Raw genomic sequence first — 19673 nt, forward strand, 5'->3', positions numbered from 1 at the left:
AATACATTAACACACAAGAAGCTAATTTTTTGTATGTGTATGTATGTGTGTGTTTGGAAAATAAAAACATCACATTCAGCTCTAAATATTAAGTCAATTTTAACTAAGTAAAGTTTAGTTTAAGAAAGAAATAAGTTCTGATATGGATTGCAAGTTTGGGTATTACAGTAGCTTCATTATTACACAAATACTGCTCTTGAAATTATTTGTGTAATTTCTGCAAGCAGATAGTCAAGTGAAGATATTTGGAGGTCATTTTGAAGGGCCAGATAAATATTTATCAAAAGCCAGATAAAACTAGAATGCAAGGCCATGAGAAGGTCTTGTTTTTTTTTGCTAAGCTTAGTGTACTTCCAGTGCTTATGTAACTTGCCTTAGCCTCTAAGTGAGAAAAATGTAGACATACTGAATATCTGAAGAAAGCACTGGAAAAGTATCAAACATTTGTAGAATGTGCAAGGATAAAATATTCATTATGATTTTTTTCTAATCATCAAGATACAAATAAGCCTACACAGAATCAAATATTTGCCTTGTTTTGTTGTCAGTTGGCTTCCTTTTCACTTCGGTGACTACTGAATGTTTTCTGGGTATGTAATGGCACATGATTTAGTCACTCCCCATTGATATTATAAGTCTTGGGAAGTCAGATCTTTCACACATTAAATAATTATATTGAAATAATTAGAGAAGCCCTTTATACTTTTTATCACATTAACAACATTAGATGATTATGTCAATTCCTAATACTGCAACACAGAGCTTTCAAAGACTAGTACTGTCAAGATGCATTGTATTCATATACTGACATATTGAATAGTAACTTTTTTGTGTAACTACTTACAGATAATAAAGCTATAATAAAAAGATTAATATTGATGTAGGGTTTTTTGCAAAGTAATGTATCAGAAGGGATTTGATAAATATTTGTTTATTGATAAACAATGCACATATATGTATGCAGGTGTATACATACATGCATATGTACATAAATATGTATCACTAAAATAAGAATGTGATTCAGACATTTTAGAGCATCATAAAGGCAAGTTGTATATTTTGATAATATATTATGATTCATAAGTGAAAAAATGATTGCACTCCAGATATGAGCAGTAGAAATCATGGTACATTAAAATGTACGGGGAGTTTGGCCTAGTGATAGAGTGTTTGTGTGGCATGAACAAAGACCTGGGTTCGATTCCTCAGGACCACATACATAGAAAAGCTGGAAATGGTGCTGTGGCTCAAGTGGTAGAGTGCTAGCCTTGAGGAAAGCCCAAGGACAGTGCCTAGGCCCTGAGTTCAAGCCCCATGCCCCCCACACACAAAAAAAAGGTTTAAAAAAAAAGTCATATTTTGGGGCCTGGAGTTTGGCCTAGTGGTAGAGTGCTTGCTTAGCATGCGCGAAGACCTGGGTTTGATTCCTTGGTACCACATACAGAGAAAAAAGCTGGAAGTGGTGCTGAGGCTCAAGTGGTAGAGCTCTAGCCTTGAGAAAAGTCCAAGGACAGTGCTCAGGCCCTGAGTTCAAGCCCCACAACTTGAAAAAAAAAAGTCATATTTTGCTGGAAATTTGGCCTAGTGGTAAAGTGCTTGCCTAGCATACATGAAGACCCAGGTTCAATTCTTCCATACCACATACATAGAAAAAAGCTGGAAGTGTTGCTGAGGCTCAAGTAGTAGAGCTCTAGCCATGAGAAAGTCCAAAGACAGTGCTCAGGCCCTGAGTTCAAGCTCAGGAAAAATCCCTAAATTGTAAGGTAAAAATGCCAGGCATGGTGGCTCACGCCTGTAATCCTAGCTACTCAGGCAGCTGAGATCTGAGGATCTGGGTCAAAGCCAGCCTGGGCACTAAAGTCTGTGAGACTTTTTATTTGTGGATCATGGGGCTTGAACTTGGCCTGGACACTGTCCCTGAGTTCTTCAGCTCAAGGCTGCCGCCTTACCCTTGAGCGAAGCCCCACTTCCCATTTTTTTAGAAGCTACTTGAAGACTCCTGGGTCCTTTTGTGTCCTGGCTAGCTTTGAACCTTAATCTTCAGCTCTCAGCCTCCTGAGTAGGTAGCATCACAAGCATGAGCTACCATGCCTGGCAAGTCAGTGAGCCTCTTATCTCCAACTAACCACTAGAAGACTAGAAGTGGTGCTGTGGCTAAATGGGTAGGGCAATAGCCTTGAGCTAAAGAGTTCAAGGGCAGTGCCCAGGCCCAGAGTTCAAGCCCCATTACTGACCCTCCCCCCCAAAAAGTCATAAAAATAGTTTTTAGGGGCTGGGAGTTTGGCCTAGTGGTAGAGTGCTTGCTTAGCATGCACGAATACCCAGTTTGATTCCTCAGTACCACATAGATAGAAAAAAGCCAAAAGTGGTGCTGAGGTTCAAGTGGTAGAGCTCTAGCCTTGAGAAAGTCCAAGGACAGTGCTCAGGCCCTGAGCTCAAGCCCAGGACTGGCAAAAAAAAAAAAAAAAGTTTTTAATAAGAATATTCAACTCAGGGCTTAAAATCTAAAAATCTCCAATTATTTCAAGGAATAATTAGCCCATTTATACTTTACAAAGCAGTATACTATTGAAGATTTTTTTACATTTGTTCTTTAAGGTGAAACCAAAAATTGCCCTTATGTACAACTTTCTTTCTCTTTCCTTTCTCTTTTTTCTTGTTCAGTCCTAGGTCTTGAATTCAGGGTCTTTAGCTTCTGACTTAGCTTTTTCACTGAAGGCCTGAGCTCTATTACTCCAATTATAGCTCCATTTCCAGCTTTTTTGAGATTAAATACAGATCAGAGGTTGTTTTTTTGTTTTTTTTTTAACTGGCTGGCTTCAAACTACGATCCCCAGATCTTAGCCTCCTCAGTAGATAGTATTACAGACACTGAAATCTACTACAATTTTCTATTCCCTTCCCCTTCTTTTCTCTACCTTTCCCTCCTCTCCCCTCTGTTCCCTTCCCTTTCCCTTTCCCTTCCCTTCCTTTCTGTGCTCTTGAAGTTTGAACTTGGCCTGAGCACTGTCCCTGAACTGCCTTGCTCAAGGCTAGTTGAGACACAACTCCATTTTTGTGGGTTTTTATTTTTTTTCCCTTCCAGTCCTGGGTCTTGAACTCAGGGCTATCGCTCTACCACTTGAATCACAGCACCACTTCTGTGTATGTGGTACTGAGGAATTGAGACCAGGGCTTTGTGCATGCTAGGTAAGCACTCTACCACTAGGCCACACTCCCAGCCCATATTTGGTTCTTTATTAAAGGCAACACATGCTATATGATCTACAAAGGTGAGCATTTGTTCAGTTGTAATCTCTTGCCATTTCTGTAGCTTACTAAAAATTTTCATTTGCACTCAAGGTATGTATCCAGTGTTGGGTCAAGTGAGGGGGTTCTTTCTGCTCAGTCATCTAGGACCTAAGTTTGATCACTTCTGTATCATCTAGCCATATACCATCTGAGCCTCTGGCTTTCTTGATGGTTGTGACAGGGAAAAGACAGCTAGATTGAATCACTGGCTCTTCTCTACTTTGTCTGGAAATGAGTCATATTGCTTGTACTACAGCTAATTAACCAGAACCAATGACAAAAGAGGTAGAAATACCAGAGAACAAATGATAGGTCTGTAGAGCAGCAATATTTCAGCCACATGTGTCAACATAGTCAAACTTCCCAGGGGACAGCTAACTACATCTTCCCCACAACTTACTCTGTCCTCCCTCCCCCCTTCTAACCTCCAGGTCTTCTAAAAGCCAATTACTATCAGGAAGCGATTATGTAGCTATAGTCCTGGGGTTTAACATTTTCAACCCTCAGCTGTAACTTCTTTTTGAAAGTACAGCATTCCACTTTGTTTCATTCTATTTTATTCCTGTCTTGTAACTACAAATTTTGGGTGCCTTTAAAACTGATGCTGAAGAGCTCAGGGACAGCACTCAGGCCCACAGTTCAAGCCCCATGACAGGAAAAAAAAAAGGAAAAGAAAGAAAAGAATAAGAATAGTACTGTTTGTTATAAAGTATATTTGCTTATTTGCTTACAATAGTCAAGCCTAACATTCTACCACTTTGAGCCACAGCTCCACTCTGGATTTCTGGTGATTAACTGGATTTAAGAGTCTCACAAAGGACCAGGAATTTGGCCTAATAGTAGAGTGCTTACCTAGCATGCACAAAGACCTACACACATAGAAAAAAGCCGAAAGTGGTGCTGTGGCTCAAGTGGTAGAGCTCTAGCTTTGAGAAAGCCCAAGGACAGGGTCTAGGCCCTGAGTTCAAGACCCAGAACTGGCAAAAAAAAAAGTCTCACAGACTTTCCTGCCAGGGCTGGTATTGAACTTGAATCCTCAGATTCAATATTCAGGAGTCTTCCTGAGTAGCTAGGATTACAAGTGTGAGCCACCAGCACTTGGCTAAATGATCTCTTACGCATGTATATTTTTGTCTAACCATTTCTACATTTCCCAGTCTAATTTGCTCAACATTCAGATTTGATCACACTACTCCTTCTCCTAACACCCTCCAGTGGCTGCTTGGCACGTGTAGGTTTAGGGCCAAAATGTCTGCCATGATCTTTCACCAATCATAATTTGCCACTGTCCTCAGTGCTCCTAAGAATCTGTCTTACAGTCCTTTTGGTTCTACAAAAGAATCCTTCTTCTTTTGAAACTTAAATTTTATTTTCTCTTGAATCTGTTTATTTTGCTGTGTTATTTTTTAGTCTACACTTGGTTATATGTATGTATATATACATAAGTGTATATATGTGTGTGTATATATATGTATATATTAATGTTCCAGTCTTGGAGCTTGAACTCAGGATCTTGGCATTATCCTTAGACTTTTGTGTTCCAAGGCTAGTGCTCTACCACTTGAACCACAACTCCACTTCTGATTTTTGGGAGGTTAATTGGAGGTAAGAGTACCAGAGACTGGGCTGGGAGTTCGGCCTAGTGGTTAAAGTGCTTGCCTAGCATGCATGAAGACCCGGGTTCGATTCCTTGGTACCACATACATAGAAAAAAGCCGGAAGTGGTGCTGAGGCTCAAGTGGTAGAGCTCTAGCCTTGAGAAAGTCCAAGGACAGTGCTCAGGCCCTGAGCTCAAGCCCAGGACTGGCAAAAAAAAAAAAAAAAAAAAAAAAAAGAGTACTAGAGACTACCTGCCTGGGTTGGTTCTGAACCATGATCCTCAGATCTCACTATGGAGTAGCTAGGATTACAATATGAGCCACTGGCCAGTTTCATTGAGATTCTATTTGCTGTTTTCATATATAACTGCAATGTATTTCAAAATTATTCATCCCCTATCTTTCTTTTTCCCTTTCTTCTCCTTTTTCTCATAAGTAGTCCCTTAGATTCATGTTCTGATTTCCCGCATTTATAATTATTCATACAGGGTATATACATATATGTAAATATCTATGCATATGCATTCCTTTTAGTTGCAGCTCCCACAAATGCATAAAATACAGCATATCTGGATTTTTTTGAGTTTCTGTCACTAAACATGATGTCCTTCAATTGCATCCATTTTCCTGTAAATGACATTTCATTTTTCTTTATTTCTATGTCATAATCTATAGTGTGTGTGTGTGTGTGTGTGTGTGTGTGTGTGTGTCTGTATGCTATATATCCCATTTTTTCTGCACATTTGTCTGAGTCCCTCTTTTGACTCATCATTTTATTATAAATCCAGGTATGCAGGTTTTCCTGGTAATTGATTTACTTTCCTGTGGATATATGTCCAATAATAGTGGCTTGGCAGGGAAGATATATTTTTTGATTTTTTTTTTGTCAGTCATGGGGCTTGGACTCTGGGCCTAGGCCTTGTTCCTGAGCTCTTCAGCTCAAGGTTACTGCTCTACCCCTTGAGCCACAGCATCACTTCCTGTTTTCTAGAGGTTAATTGGAAATAAGAGTCTCAAGGACTTTAGGGTCCCCGGCTGGCTTCGAACTGTGATCCTCAGGTCTCAGCCTCCTTGGTAGCTAGGACTACAGGCGTGAGCCACTGTGCGTGCCTGGCTAATTTTAGATTTTTGAGGAAACTCCATGCTGATTTTGAGTGGTTGTGCTAGTTTACATTCCCACCAACCATGTATGAAGGTCCCCTTCTGTCCTTTTCCATTCTGTTTTTGTTTGTTTGTTTCCCAGTCCTGGGCCTTAAACTCTGGGCCTGGGCACTGTTCATGAGCACTTTTGCTCAAGGCTAGTGCTCAGCCACTTGAGCCACAGCACCACTTCCAGCTTTTTCTTTTTTTTTTTTTTTTAAAATCATTTATTTATTTATTTATTTTGTTGGTTGCGGGACTTGAATTCTGGGCCTGGGTGTTGTTTCTGAGCTCTTCAGTTCTATTTTATTTATTTATTTTCATTTATTTATTTATTTATTTTGGCCAGTCCTGGGCTTGAGCTCAGGGCCTGAGCACTGTCCTTGGGCTTTCTCAAGGCCAGAGCTCTACCACTTGAGCCTCAGCACCACTTCTGGCTTTTTTTCTATGTATGTGGTACCAAGGAATTGAACCCGGGTCTTCATGCATGCTAGGCAGGCACTCTACCACTAGGCCAAACTCCTGGCCCACTTCCAGCTTTTTCTGTGTATGTGGTACCGAGGAATCAAACCTGGATATTTGTGCATGCTAGGTGAGCACTCTACTACTAGGCCAAACTCCTGGCCACTTCTCTCTCTCTTTTTTTTTTTTTTTGTGGGTCATAGGGTTTGAACTGGGCCTGGACGCTGTCCCTGAGATCTTCAGCTCAGGGCTACCACCCTACCCTTGAGCCAAGCCCCACTTCCCATTTTCTAGAGGTTAACTGAAGATAAGAGTCTCAGGTTCGGGGCCGGGAGTTTGGCCTAGTGATAGAGTGCTTGCCTAGTATGCACGAAGTCCTGGGTTCAATTCCTCATTACCACATACATAGAAAAAAAAAAAGCCAGAAGTGGTGCTGAGGCTCAAGTGGTAGAGCTCTAGCCTTGAGAAAGTCCAAGGACAGTGCTCAGGTTCTGAGCTCAAGCCCAGGACTGGCAAAAAAAAAAAAAAAAAAAAAAAAGCCTCACGTTCTTTTGTGTGTGTGGGTTGGCTTTGAACCTTAATCCTCAAATCTCAGCCTCTTGAGTAGCTAGGATTACAGGCATGAGCCATGGTGCCTGGCTACCTCACCCATTCTTGCCAGCATTTTTTGTTGTTTTCCTGATTGCTGTCATTCTGACCAGGGTGAGATAAAAATCTTTGTGTTGGGCTGGGAGCACAGCCTAGTGGTAGAGTGCTTGCTTAGTATGCATGAAGCTCTGGGTTTGATTCCTCAGTACTACATACACAGAAAAAGCTGGAAGTGGCACTGTGGCTCAAGTTGCAGAGCTCTGGCCTTGAGCAAAAAATGTCCAAGGCCCTGAGTTCAAGCCCCAGAGCTGGCAAAAATATTTTAAAAAATCTGTGTGATTTTGATTTGTAGACTCTGTATATGAATCCTTCATCTGATGAATAGCTAGAGAAGATTTTCTTTCCTTCTACGGTTTGTCTCTTGGTTCTGTTGTCTCTGTTGCTATGCACAAACCCTTTAATATGATGCAGACCCATTTGGCTATTCTTTCTCCCATCCTCCTGGCAACTGAAGTCAAGGGTAGTTAAACTTTATGCCTTGGCTGGGAACATGGCTTAATGATAGAGTGCTTACCTTACATGCATGAGGCCTTGGGTTTGATTCTCTACATTAACAAAAAAAATAGTAAAATATATTAAACAACTAGGGCTGGGAGTTTGACCTAGTGGTAGAGTGCTTGCCTAGCATGCACGAAGACCGGGGTTCAATTCCTTAGTACTACATACATAGAAAAAGCCAGAAATGATGCTGTGGCTCAAGTGGTAGAGCTCTAGTCTTGAAAAAGCCCAAGGACAGTAGTCAGGCCCTGAATTCAAACCCCAGGACTGGCAAAAAAGAAACTATGGGGCTACTGTGCTGTTGTGGAAACTTGCCTCAGTTAAATGCCCAGACCACAGTAACTACAATGAGCAGAGTCCATGCTGAGCTCCCTAGATACCCTGTAAGTATGATCCATTCTAAATACTGTAGTGGAAAGAGTATTTGACAGCTCACAGTTTTCTGGGCATTGCTCTTGGTTAAGATTATCTCCCATTGTTGGGTGTAGCCCACACTTAGTAACTGGTTGGTGTGAGAGTAGAAAGACTTGGCATCTTGAGTCAGCTTGATACAATGCAGGAGACCATCCCAGCTCCAGAACTCGGTGCAGAACTGGCTTAAGTACTGCCAACTTCTCCCTGTGCTCAATTGGACTCCCCTTGATCTTAACAGAAATTGTCCTTGAGGCTATTACCAAATAAACTTCTGCACACAAGCCTGAATTTTCGGGCGTATTCTGTGGTGAGTCCTACTTACAATAGGTTCTGATAACTTCTATCAAATACATACAGTATGAAAAATAAGCATAAGCCGTAGAGATTTGTTATAACCTAGCCCATCCTATTATAGATACTAGAACTCACTTGCTCTATCAATTCATTGTTTCCATCTGAGCTTGCCTTGTACTGTTTTGTTCAGTGGATAAGTCATTGCCAAGTTCTATACTTCCTTGTTCTTTCTTCATATGAGTGAACAGCCACAATGCAATTGCAACAGATATACCAAGGACAATAGAGAAAGGAAGGTTGCATATCTAGTTGTCTGCTAAGTATTCCTACAAAGTTAGTGGCATGTATTTTTTTTTTTTGCTAGTTGTGGGGCTTGAACACGGGGCCTGAGCACTGTCCTTGGGCTTTTCTCAAGGCTAGCACTCTGCCACTTGAGCCACAGCACCCTTCCAGCTTTTTTTTTTGTCAGTCCTGGGCTTGAGCTCAGGGCCTGAGCACTATCCTTGAACTTTCTCAAGGCTAGAGCTCTACCGCTTGAGCCACAGCACCACTTCTGGCTTTTTTCTATGTATGTGGTACCAAGGAATTGAACCTGGGGCTTCATGCATGCTAGGCAGCACTCTACCACTAGGCCAAACTTCCAGCCCCCCTTCCAGCTTTTCTTTTTTAATGCATGTGATACCGAGGAGTCGAACCCAGGTCTTTGTGCATGCTAGGCAAGCACTCTTACCACTAGGCCAAACTCCTGGCAATGGCATGTATTTTTTCAATTTTTTTTTTGCCAGTCCTGGGCCATAAACTCAGGACCTGAGTACTGTCCTTGGGCTTTCTCAAGGCTAGAGCTCTACCACTTAAGCCACAGCACCAGCTTTTTTTCCTATGTATGTGGTACCAAGGAATTGAACCCGGTCCTCGTGCATGCTAGGCAAGCACTCTACCACTAGGCTAAACTCCAGGCCCAATGGCATGTATTTTTAAATATGAATTTTCTAGTCTCTCTGTCTCTGTTTGTCTGTCTGTCTGTCTGTCTGTCTCTCTCTTGCTGGTCCTAGGGCTTAATCTTTCCTCAAGGCTAATGCTCTATCACTTGAGCCACAGCACCACTTCAGCTTTTTCTGTGTATGTGGTACAGAGAAATCCAACCAGGTCTATATGCATACTAGGCAAGCACTCTACCACTAGGCAGGCTAAACCCCTGGCTCCTAGAGTATGAACTCTAGGGCACTGTCCTTGGACACTTTTTGCTCAAGGCTAGTGCTCTGCCACTTCTGGCTTTTTCTGTGTATGTGGTACCAAGGAATCGAACCCAGGGCTTCATGGATGCTAGGCAAGGACTCTACCACTAGGCCACGCTCCTGGCCCTCTTTTCTCCTTTTCTACATAATTACTTGATGTTTCTTCGAAAAATTATGCAAAGTAAATATTGAATAATCATGCACTTGATCTTAATTTGAGGAAGCAAAACAGTGTATTACCAATTAATAAACTTTCTGCCTTACTATCATACTAAAATTTCTGTCTTTTTTGTGCTAGATCCTATTTGGCTTTTAAAAGCCAAGTATTAAAACAATACCATTTTTAGGCTTTGATGCAAAACAAAATACAGTAATAAAACAAATGAATCAAAGCATATGCTCCTTGTTTTTTCAATACTGTAAGAAACAGTATTCTCTGCCTGAAGGATAAACAGTATAAAAATATTTCAGCTGTAGAGTCTTGGAATCCTGGGCAGGTAAGTACCACAACCTGTAATTATAGCAGATATTTAGTATGATAACAGAAACCAGTTTAAGGAGTGTGGGGGTTTATTTACCCTTAGTTCAGATAAAGAGATAAAAAGGAGACTTGAATAAGCAAGTAGTGAGTATGACTTTAGAAGTGTATCCATGAATATATTTTTGGAACTACCCTTAGCCACAACGAAAGACCGGCAAAACCAGCCTTCCTTCAGCCGAGTAGATCGTCCTCTCCCACATAATTTTTTCACCTCTCAGCTAAGAATTAAATCCAGCCTTCCGATCATGGCGCCATGCACGTCATCTCCAAGCAAAATCCCCACCAAGTCTGTTGACCTGCAGGGGTGTGTGTAGAGGGATGGCTGGAGGAATTGCTTTTTGTTTTTTCTTTTTTAAATAAAAATCTATTGTGGTTGCTAGATTCCACCAAATTTGCAAATAGAAAATATTAGTCTCCACAGATGCTGGGAAAAATGCAGGATCTTCTTCAATTCCTTGGGCTGCAGTGTGGATTCCCCTGTCTGCCCGCGGTAAACCAGTGCACTGTCATGTCTCTCCCCTTCAGAAGGCCTAGGCAGCCCCCTGCCCCTTCCCCGCCCCGGCCCCGCCAGGCCCGCAGCCCTCGGAGCGGCGAGGCCGCGCCGCCCACACCAACGTGCGGGTCTGGCCGGCCCGAGCCGGCGAGGGGAAAGGGCTCTGCACGCCCGCAAAGCCCTCAGACCGGCTGGGAAGGGCGGGGAGGAGAGCGGGACGCCGCTCCGAGCCCACGCCGCCCGGCACGGGTGGGTGGTCTTTCCAATCCCGGCTTTTGTCTGGAGCGCCCGAGAAGGCCAGGGTCTCCCCTTCGGCGACAGGCAGGTCCATCCGGAGCCCTGGCGCTGTGGAGGAGGCTCCGGCCGCAAGAGACAAGTGGGGACAAGCCTGGCCTCGAGGCTTTCTGGGCCGAGCTACCTCTTGGGGGTGTGGGGGAAGAAGCTTAGAAGAGTCGGCCGAACGCTAGACAAAAGATGTGGCAACACACACACATACACACGCCAAGCCATCCACGTACGGAAGGTAGGCGTGTGTGGAGCCCAGGGGCCTCCGCGGCCCCCCACCCACCCCCCGTCCCCCGGCTCCGCCCTGCCCTCGGCAGTTCGTGAGGGACTCGCGGGCCGAGTCTCGGCAGTCGAAGCCCAACCAGACCCAGCAAGGGGCGGGGCCGGGCGGGGCCGCGAGCGCGCAGGCGCAGTGCGGCTGGGTCGCGCCGCCGCCGCCGCCGCCGCCACCGCCGCCACCGCCGCGACGCTGCTGTTGCTCCCGCTGCTGCTGCTGCCGCCGCCGCCGCCGCCGCCGCCGCCGCCGCCGCCTGCGCTGCACCACAGGCCGGAGACAGACGGGGCCGGGAAGAGCCGGAGACTGAAGAGGCGGCGGCGGAGGCGGGGCGACTCCGGTGACCGGGAGCGCCTCAGACTGGCAGCTGAGGCGGCTCCCCCCTTTGTGTCTGGTCTGCTCAGAGTCGCTGGAGTGCTTCCCAGAGGGGCGCGGGGTGTCTGGCAGGCTCGGCTGCCCACCCCCCCCCCCTTTTCCCGGGCCACCTACATCCGCCCTCTCGCCGCCCCCCGCCTTCGGCCTGCGCCGCCCGAGTTCCGCCCGGAGCCCTGAGCTGCGGGAGAGCCTGGCGGCGGTGACGGCGGCGGCGGCGGCGGCGGCTTCCTCGCGGGGAAAGTGGGGGGGACTGCGATTCGCTCACAGGAGCCATTGACGAGAGAAAGCGAGGATTTCACGGTGGGAATTCATTTATCTGGAGCCAGACCGAGGCGGCCGCGGAGCGGCCCCGCACGTCCCGGCTCGGGGGCTCGGGGTTCGGGACCCGGGCCTGGCCCGCCGACCCCCTCCACCCTCCCCGGCCCTCCCCTCCCCCGACGCCCGGCCGGCCGGACCCCGACGCGATTGTTCAGCCGAGGCGGTGAAGGCTGTGCGCTCGCCCATGGAGGCAGACACCTCTCCGCGTCCAGTCGAAGGAGAGGATTTGCGGATGTCGAAATCGGAGTGAAGGGCGCCCCGACACGGAACTTTGAAAGGATTCCTCTCCCCGTGCCGCAGGCGATGCGACTCCGACCGCCCGGCGCCGCCGCCGCCGCCCGCCCGGCTTCACCCTGCCCGGCAGTCGGGAATTTGTTCTGATCCTCGCCAGTCCCTCCCTCCATCGACCCCCCCCCCCACGCCTCCGCAGTCGAATCCTCGCCGTTCACCCCCACCCCACCACCGCCACCACCACCACTGCACCCTGGACATGTCTTCTCCCAGACCTGGATGTTTTTTTGATATCGTGAAACTACGAGGAAAATAAGTGCAAGGATTTCTTGCGAGCTTCTCTTCCACCCCCCTCCTCCCGACATGCCTTCGCTTCACAGAACGGGGAGCCGAGACACCCTCTCCTAGGCGAATGAACCCCTCCAGCCGCGAGGGAACGCAATGAAGGCGGTTTCTGCGGCGGAATGAAAGCTCTGCAGCTAGGTCCTCTCATCTGCCATTTGTCCTCTCAAACTGCATTGTAATACGGGCAGGATAAGTCAGACGAAAAGGAAAGAGCAGCCTCCTGGCTGGATTTCTCCGCCCGTATTTACTTTTCTTATTTCTTTCCTTTGCTATCCCGCTTCTCGGCTGGCCCAGGGATGACTTCCTCGCTGCAGCGGCCCTGGCGGGTGCCCTGGCTACCATGGGCCATCCTGATGGTCAGCGCCGTGACCGGTGAGTAGCCTTGGGTGGCGAGGCCCAGCCTCCGTCCCAGTGGGTGGCGAGGGAGGGGAGCCCGTAAAGGCCCAGGCCTGCCCTTGTCCTTCGCAGCGGTCCCCTCCGAGCGCCCTGGTGGGGATCCAGGACCTAGGACCTGCCACCAAAATCACCTCTAATGTTTTTGGGTAGTTTCATAGCCCCACTTCCGTAGAGCCTACTCCACCCCTCTCCATTGAGGGGAAAAAAAAGACAGATTGGGTGTGGTATCTTGACATTTTTAGCTGTGAGGTAATGCAGGAATAAAAATAATATTTTAATGCCATCGAACAGTCTATTAGATCTTTGGAACTGGATCTCTGTGTATATTTTTTTAATATAAAAGACGTGGATTGGGCTTACAGTGGAAAAGAACATCAACTCTACAGACACCTTATTTTTAGATTTAGATAGCTCTTTGGGAATCCATGTTACTTTCATTATTCAGAAATGTTGCCGAATGAATAGATTAAATGTTGAGGAGGCCAGACTAGGTTCTTGATACATTGTGTAATATTGTTTATTACTATTATCATTTGTGTTATAGCAATTATATATTCAGCTTTTCAACCTGGACCTTCTGTGCTTTTGGAATTACTGTTGGGCATAGAAATATTTTGACAACTTTAGTCATCTGGCATCTGTTGGCTTTCCTGTCATTGAGACAACTTTGACCTCACATCAGACTTCTGGATTTGGTTCTTGGAAGTTCTTAGGTATTTTATCAAAGTAGTCATTCTTTCCTTTGGATATTTCCTTTCTCAGAGGCCTCAGGGAAAAGGCCTCATGTTCCCATTGTGGTTGTCTTCAATTGTCTTGGTGATTTGCTTCAGAAAATTTCAGCAGTGATTTGTAGACACAGTTCTTAAATTGGCTTAGGATAGCCACTTGGATTATGTATTTAAAAGTGAATAAAGGATGAAATGTTGACTTTCTAATAATTTTTTTTTCTAATTGCAACTTTCACCTTCAATGGATTTCTCCTTGCTGTGTGAGCATAGGTTATTTGATGAATTTCTATTTTGAAAGTCTGTTTCTGGACTATTAAATAAATATGCCTATTGGAGATCAATGTTATTTTTATAGTAAATCTATGTAATGTTAAAATCATTTGAAGTTACAAATTGGCTATATTAAAACTTACGTTTATATTTTAAATTAATTTCTCTAAATTATGTTGTTCTCTAGCAGTAAGTCATGTAGTTCTTGTAAAACAGAGAGAGTAAAAGGGCCTAAAGCTTGGGCAGTCATTCTGTGAACAGAAATCCCAGAAAATTTTTGTTCTTTGTTATTCTTTACTTTTTCAGAATCTGGATTCTCACTTAAAGTTCTGTGCTCATCATTTTGTGATTGGAACTGATAAAAATAAAATTTAAAAATTGGTTTAAAAACAATTTCTTTTTGGTAAATAAAATATTCTTAGGATACTGTCCATTTTAAAAAGGGGAGAAGAGGAACAGAATTGTTGTATAAAGTGACTCTATTTTTTTCTTTAATATAGAGTTCCAGATGATGGAGATTGTGAAGCTTTAGTTCAGAGTTGTAAGAATAATGAAGCTAATATTTATTGAGCATTTTGAGGGCACTTGCAAATACTCAGATAGCTTTGGTATATTTTCTCCTTTGATCCTCATGGCAGTGCAGTTCTGTACTGTAGATTGTTATTTTTCCTCTTCTACAGAAGAATGAAAAGTTGGAACAGCGAATTTAGTAACTCATTACCCAGTCAGTAAATTATGGAGCCAGGATTATAGTCTTCACCTTACTTACCACATTAATGCTAACAATAGCAGCAGAGGCTGCAACTTCTCCACTCCAAGTGGGAACATGAGATAGAGTAATGGTTTCACCAGATCAGCATTGATAAGAAACTTGGACACTTAAAGATGTGCAGGCACTAATCAATGCAAATGTCATGGTTTTGACTGTGAAAAACATGGCTTGATATTTGAACGTCCTGTGTCATTTTCTTAGGTAAAGGCAAGGTGATTAAAGTGACTAAAGATGGTCTTTGTGGATTTCAGATTTACCAATGCACTTAGGTGCAAATAATGCAGTGGATCGGGAAACACTACAGTATGATTGAGCAATAGATAATACATCCTTCTTTGGGTCCTGGATAAAACATTTCTTTTGAATTCCCCCTTCCCAGTTTGTTTAGTCTTGGACTCCTTAATTCTAAGAATAGTTGGTATGAAAAAAATTGGAATTTATGCTTGGTATATATGCTATTTTGTTCAAGTATGCTCTACCACTTGAGTCAGAACTCCACTTCTGGCTTTTTTGTGGTTAAATGAAGGTAGAGTCTCACAGATTTTCCTGCCCAGGCTGGCTTTGAACAGTGATTCTCAGATCTCAACCTCTGAAGTAGCTAGGATTACAATAGTGGCCACTGGTGTCCAGCTCTAGATTCTTTGTCCTCCCTTTCACCCCAGTCTTGGTCTTGAACTCAGGGCCTGGATGCTCCCTGAGCTCTTTCTGCTCCATATTAATGAACTACCACTTTGAGCCACAACTCCACTTCTGGTTTGGGGATGGTTAACTGGAGATTGAGAGTCTCATACTTTCCTGTCTGGGCTGGCTTTGAACTGTGATCCTTAGATCTCAGCCTCCTGAGTACCTAGGATTACATATGTGAGCCACTAGCACCTGGCTTCATGTATTATATTTCTGTGCACTCAATTAGAATTGTATTCTGAGTTAATCGATATCTGCTGGGGAAAATGTGGTTACTGTGATATTTAGGAATTCCTGCATTTTGATAGCACACACAAGGGCATTTGTTTATTTATTTATTTATTTTTATTTGCACCAATCCTAGGGCTTGAACTCAGGGCCTGGGTACTGTCTTAGACACTTTTTGCTCAAGGCCAGTGCTCTGCCACTTAAGCCCACAGCACCACTTCTGCCTTTTTCTGAGTATAGTACTGAGGAATCAAACCCAGGGCTTCTTGCATGCTAGGTGAGTGAGCATTCTATCTCTAGGCTACACTCCTGGCCCTACTAAATAGTTTTCTCTCTTTAAATGGTCTGTCTAGTCTTGAGTTCTTTCTGGAAGCAGTGAAGACGACTGTTTAATTTTGAGGATAATATAGATTTGAGATTAAAAAATTACCTTTGTCTGTGAGTTTGGATATAAGAATATGAGAACTAAAAAGCATATGTTTACTTTCTAACTAGTTTGTGAGAGGTTAGAAATAAGCCTATAGTAAATGACAAGTGCATTTTAGAATTCATTGTCTTTTTTTTTTTTTTTAAAATGCTTTTGTGTTTCAGCTTCTTTTTTTTTTGCCAGTCCTGGGCTTGAGCTCAGGGTCTGAGCATTGTCCTTGGACTTTTCTCAAGGCTGGAGCTCTATCACTTGAGCCTCAGCACCATTTCCGGCTTTTTTTCTACTTATGTGGTACCAAGGAATTGGACCCGGGTCTTCGTGCATGCTAGGCAAGCACTCTACCACTAGGCCAACCTCCCGGCCCCTAGAATTCATTGTCTTACTGAAATAATATGTAGTGCATGGTCTTCATTACAGTTAATATACTGTCTCACAAGAAGTGCATTTGATTTTATAGTTTCTATTCATATATATGCCTACAGTAGTAGCCAGAAGGAAGGTGTGTGTGTGTGTGTGTGTGTGTGTGTGTGTGTATAAACAAACATGTGAAAGGAAAACCAAAGTATTTCATTAGCAAATATTTACTGTGCTTGAAATGTGCATGATTTTTTTCTAAATGTTGATACAAAGAAAAATAAGAAGAGCTATTCCTGCTCAACCATTTCATGGAAGTTAGATTTCATACTTTTTGAAGCAATAGTAGGTATTTTGTAAACTTTTAGCATTATTTTATTTATTCCCTCTGGGTATCTTTAGGAGCCCCTTGCACATCTTCTTCCTCATCTCTAGACTAATTTTAAACTGTATCCTGAATTCCTTGCCTCTCCGATCCTACAATGTATATTAAGTTATAGTGACTTTCTAATTGCCAAATCCAATCATTCGCTGTGTGATTTTTTTTTCTGCTAAACTTCTGAGTTTAGTGTCATTGAATTTTCATGGTTCTATATCTTCATCTCTTTTTTCTAAAAATTAGTTTTTCTACATTTGCGTTGTCTTGAGAACACCTTTTGCTCATTACTCTCTCTCTTGTTGATTCTCACTTTGCTACACCTCTCCTTAGCTTTAATTATCTATGGAAATGATTTCTAGGTAAAACAAGCAACCAGGATTAGAAGCTAGAAAGCTCTGAGTTCTTGTTTAGTGTTATTGTTAGCGATTTACTTGGGGCCTTTTGGTGTCCATATTCTAATTTATGAAATAGACCTGACTAACAAAGTACTTACAGTATTTTTGTTTATCATATGAGAAAATCTAGAACTTTTTTTTTCTTCTGATCATGGGGCTTGAACTCTGGGCCTGGGCGCTGTCCCTGAGCTCTTCAGGTTAAGGCTATCACCCTACCCTTTAGCCACAGTGCCACTTTGGTTTTTCTAGTGGGTAATTGTAGATAAGAGTCTCATGGACTTTAGTGCCGGGGCTGGCTTTGAACCAAGATCCTCAGATCTCCATCTCCTGAGTAGCTAGGATTACAGGCATGAGCCACCATATTGGCTAAGCTAGAACTTTTGACATATTTTTGTTACTAATTTTATAGCTTTTTGTTTTGTCTTTAGATATGGTGTTTTCACTAATTAGCCTAAGCTCTCTTTGATCTCATGATCTTCCTGTCTCAGCCTCTTGGGTGCTGGGGTTATAAGGCAATGCATGAAGTCTAATAATTTGTATTGATTAAATGTTTCCATTGTGAAAAGCTGAGAAAACACTTAAATTTTATTTTCTTGTTCAGATGTCATTGAAGAGAATTTTGACTTATCATTTAACTTTTTTTTTTTTTTGGTCTGTCGTGGGGCTTGAACTCTAGGCCTGGGTGCTGTCCCTGAGTGTTGGGAGCCAGAGTAGAATCAAATTGTACCTTGATTTGCATCAGACCATGGCTTTATTGTCCTATTGTTTTATGGCCTTATTCTGTTTAAATTACCTGAGATTTACCATATGAATGTAACAGTTGGAAGTTCCCTGGTTTCAAGAAGGGAGAAGCTGGAGTTGAATAAACGAGGCAGTCTTTACTTGGGCTGCAGACATCCCGGACCGGTGTGTCTGTCTCTCTTCTATTTTTTCCTAGTCCTTGCCCCCTATTTCAGGAACCCCAATCTGCGAACCCTGGTTTGCTGCCGGCTGGCCCCGGCACCTGAGCTCTTCAGCTCAAGGCTAGTGCTTTACCACTTTGAGCCACAGTGTCACTTCTGGTTTTCTGGTGGTTAATTGGAGATAAAAATCTCAGCCTTCTGAATAGCTGGATTACAGGTGTGATCTATTGGCACCTGGCTAGATTGGAAATTTCTACTGTGCTCTTTTTTTTTTTTTTGGCCAGTCCGGGGGCTTGAACTCAGGACCTGAGCACTGTCCTTGAGCTTTTTCCTCAAGGCTAGCACTCTGCCACTTGAGCCATAGCACCATTTCTGGCTTTTTCTATGTATGAGGTACCCAGGAATCGAACCTGGGATTTCGTGCATGCTAGGCAAGCACTCTACCATTAGGCCAAACTCCTGGCCTAATATAGTATTATTATTCATTTATTTCCCTATTCTTTTAGATAGAAACTATATATATACATTTACATTAAAACATACAGGATGTTCTTTATCAATACATCTAATGGACCCAGAAGGAATTTTATTAGCTACAGAATTACAGGGTTTTGCCAAGGGATTTCCATCACTAAAGAATAATACCTTGAAAGATGATAGGTAAACCTGTGATTACTTAGCATCCTTTTTGAAAGGTGATAATTTAGCAACCTGTCTTATGGAGCACTAACACAAGTACAATATATTATGCTTCTGGTATGATGAAATGTGAAATATATATATGGGAGTGAAAGGTTATTGATAGAATTATCTGAGAAAATTTCTTATTTTCAGGGAGCCATCAGCTAGGTTTTAATGGATGACTGTCATTGTAGTATTGTCCCTTCCTTCATCTTGCTATGTTAAAGAATCTGTATTAGATAAGATGAACAGTGAGTTTTCTGTGTGATCAGTTTTCTTTTTTTTCATATATTTTTTATTGTAATTAATAGAAGGGTTACATTACATTCGCCAGATAGAAGGTGCATTACTTCACATACATTGATACCCTTTCTCATGTCTTGGTCCCCATTTCCCTCCCCCCATCCCCACCTTCATCTTGTTTTCCCCCCTTTCCTATCCAATATCAAATAACCAAATACGCATATATCCAATATATCAGATAACAAAGTGAGGTACTGTAACAATATGAGATAACCAAGGGACAGCAAAAGAAATGAGAGATAACATAGTACATTAAGGACAACAATCTCTCATTATATGGCTTTTGTTTCTATATCCTAGAGGTCCTTTCATTTAGCGTCATACTGTATGGCCTTATGTATCTAGGTTTTGCTCTATTGCAAATCTCTGCTAGAAGAGCCCAAGGTTTCTACTGATTATGACAAATGAGGGAAACCATTGAGCCTATGTTCCTTTGAGTCTGGCTTACTTCACTTAATATGATTTTTTTCTAACTCTTTCCATTTCCTTACAAATGGGGCGATGTGGTTCTTTCTGATAGCAGCATAGAATTTCATTGTGTATAAATACCACATCTTGTTGATCCACTCATCAACTGAGGGACATCTGGGTTGGTTCCATGTCTTTGCTAGGGTAAATAGTGCTGCAATGAACATTGTGCTAGTGGATTTAGTATGTCCTTGTTTCTGGATGGTTGGGTAAATGCCAAGTAGTGGAATTGCTGGATCATAGG

The 19673-nt window shown here is 43.2% G+C and overlaps 1 protein-coding gene across 1 annotated transcript in view; it reads left to right on the forward strand.

Annotated features, from left to right (window-relative positions):
• Positions 1–11453: 11453 nt before the first annotated feature.
• The window catches only part of Bmpr2 (bone morphogenetic protein receptor type 2), a 101952-nt gene continuing 93732 nt past the window's right edge, over positions 11454–19673 (forward strand). The window contains exon 1 of the mRNA XM_090354613.1: positions 11454–12814. Coding sequence (XP_090210739.1) covers positions 12739–12814 — 76 coding nt within the window. The 5' untranslated portion in view covers positions 11454–12738. The remainder of the gene's footprint in view (positions 12815–19673) is intronic.

The sequence above is a fragment of the Megascapheus bottae genome, chromosome 21, assembly GCF_031878675.1.
Source record: "Megascapheus bottae isolate mThoBot1 chromosome 21, mThoBot2.hap1, whole genome shotgun sequence".
Classification (NCBI taxonomy): Eukaryota; Metazoa; Chordata; class Mammalia; order Rodentia; family Geomyidae; genus Megascapheus; species Megascapheus bottae.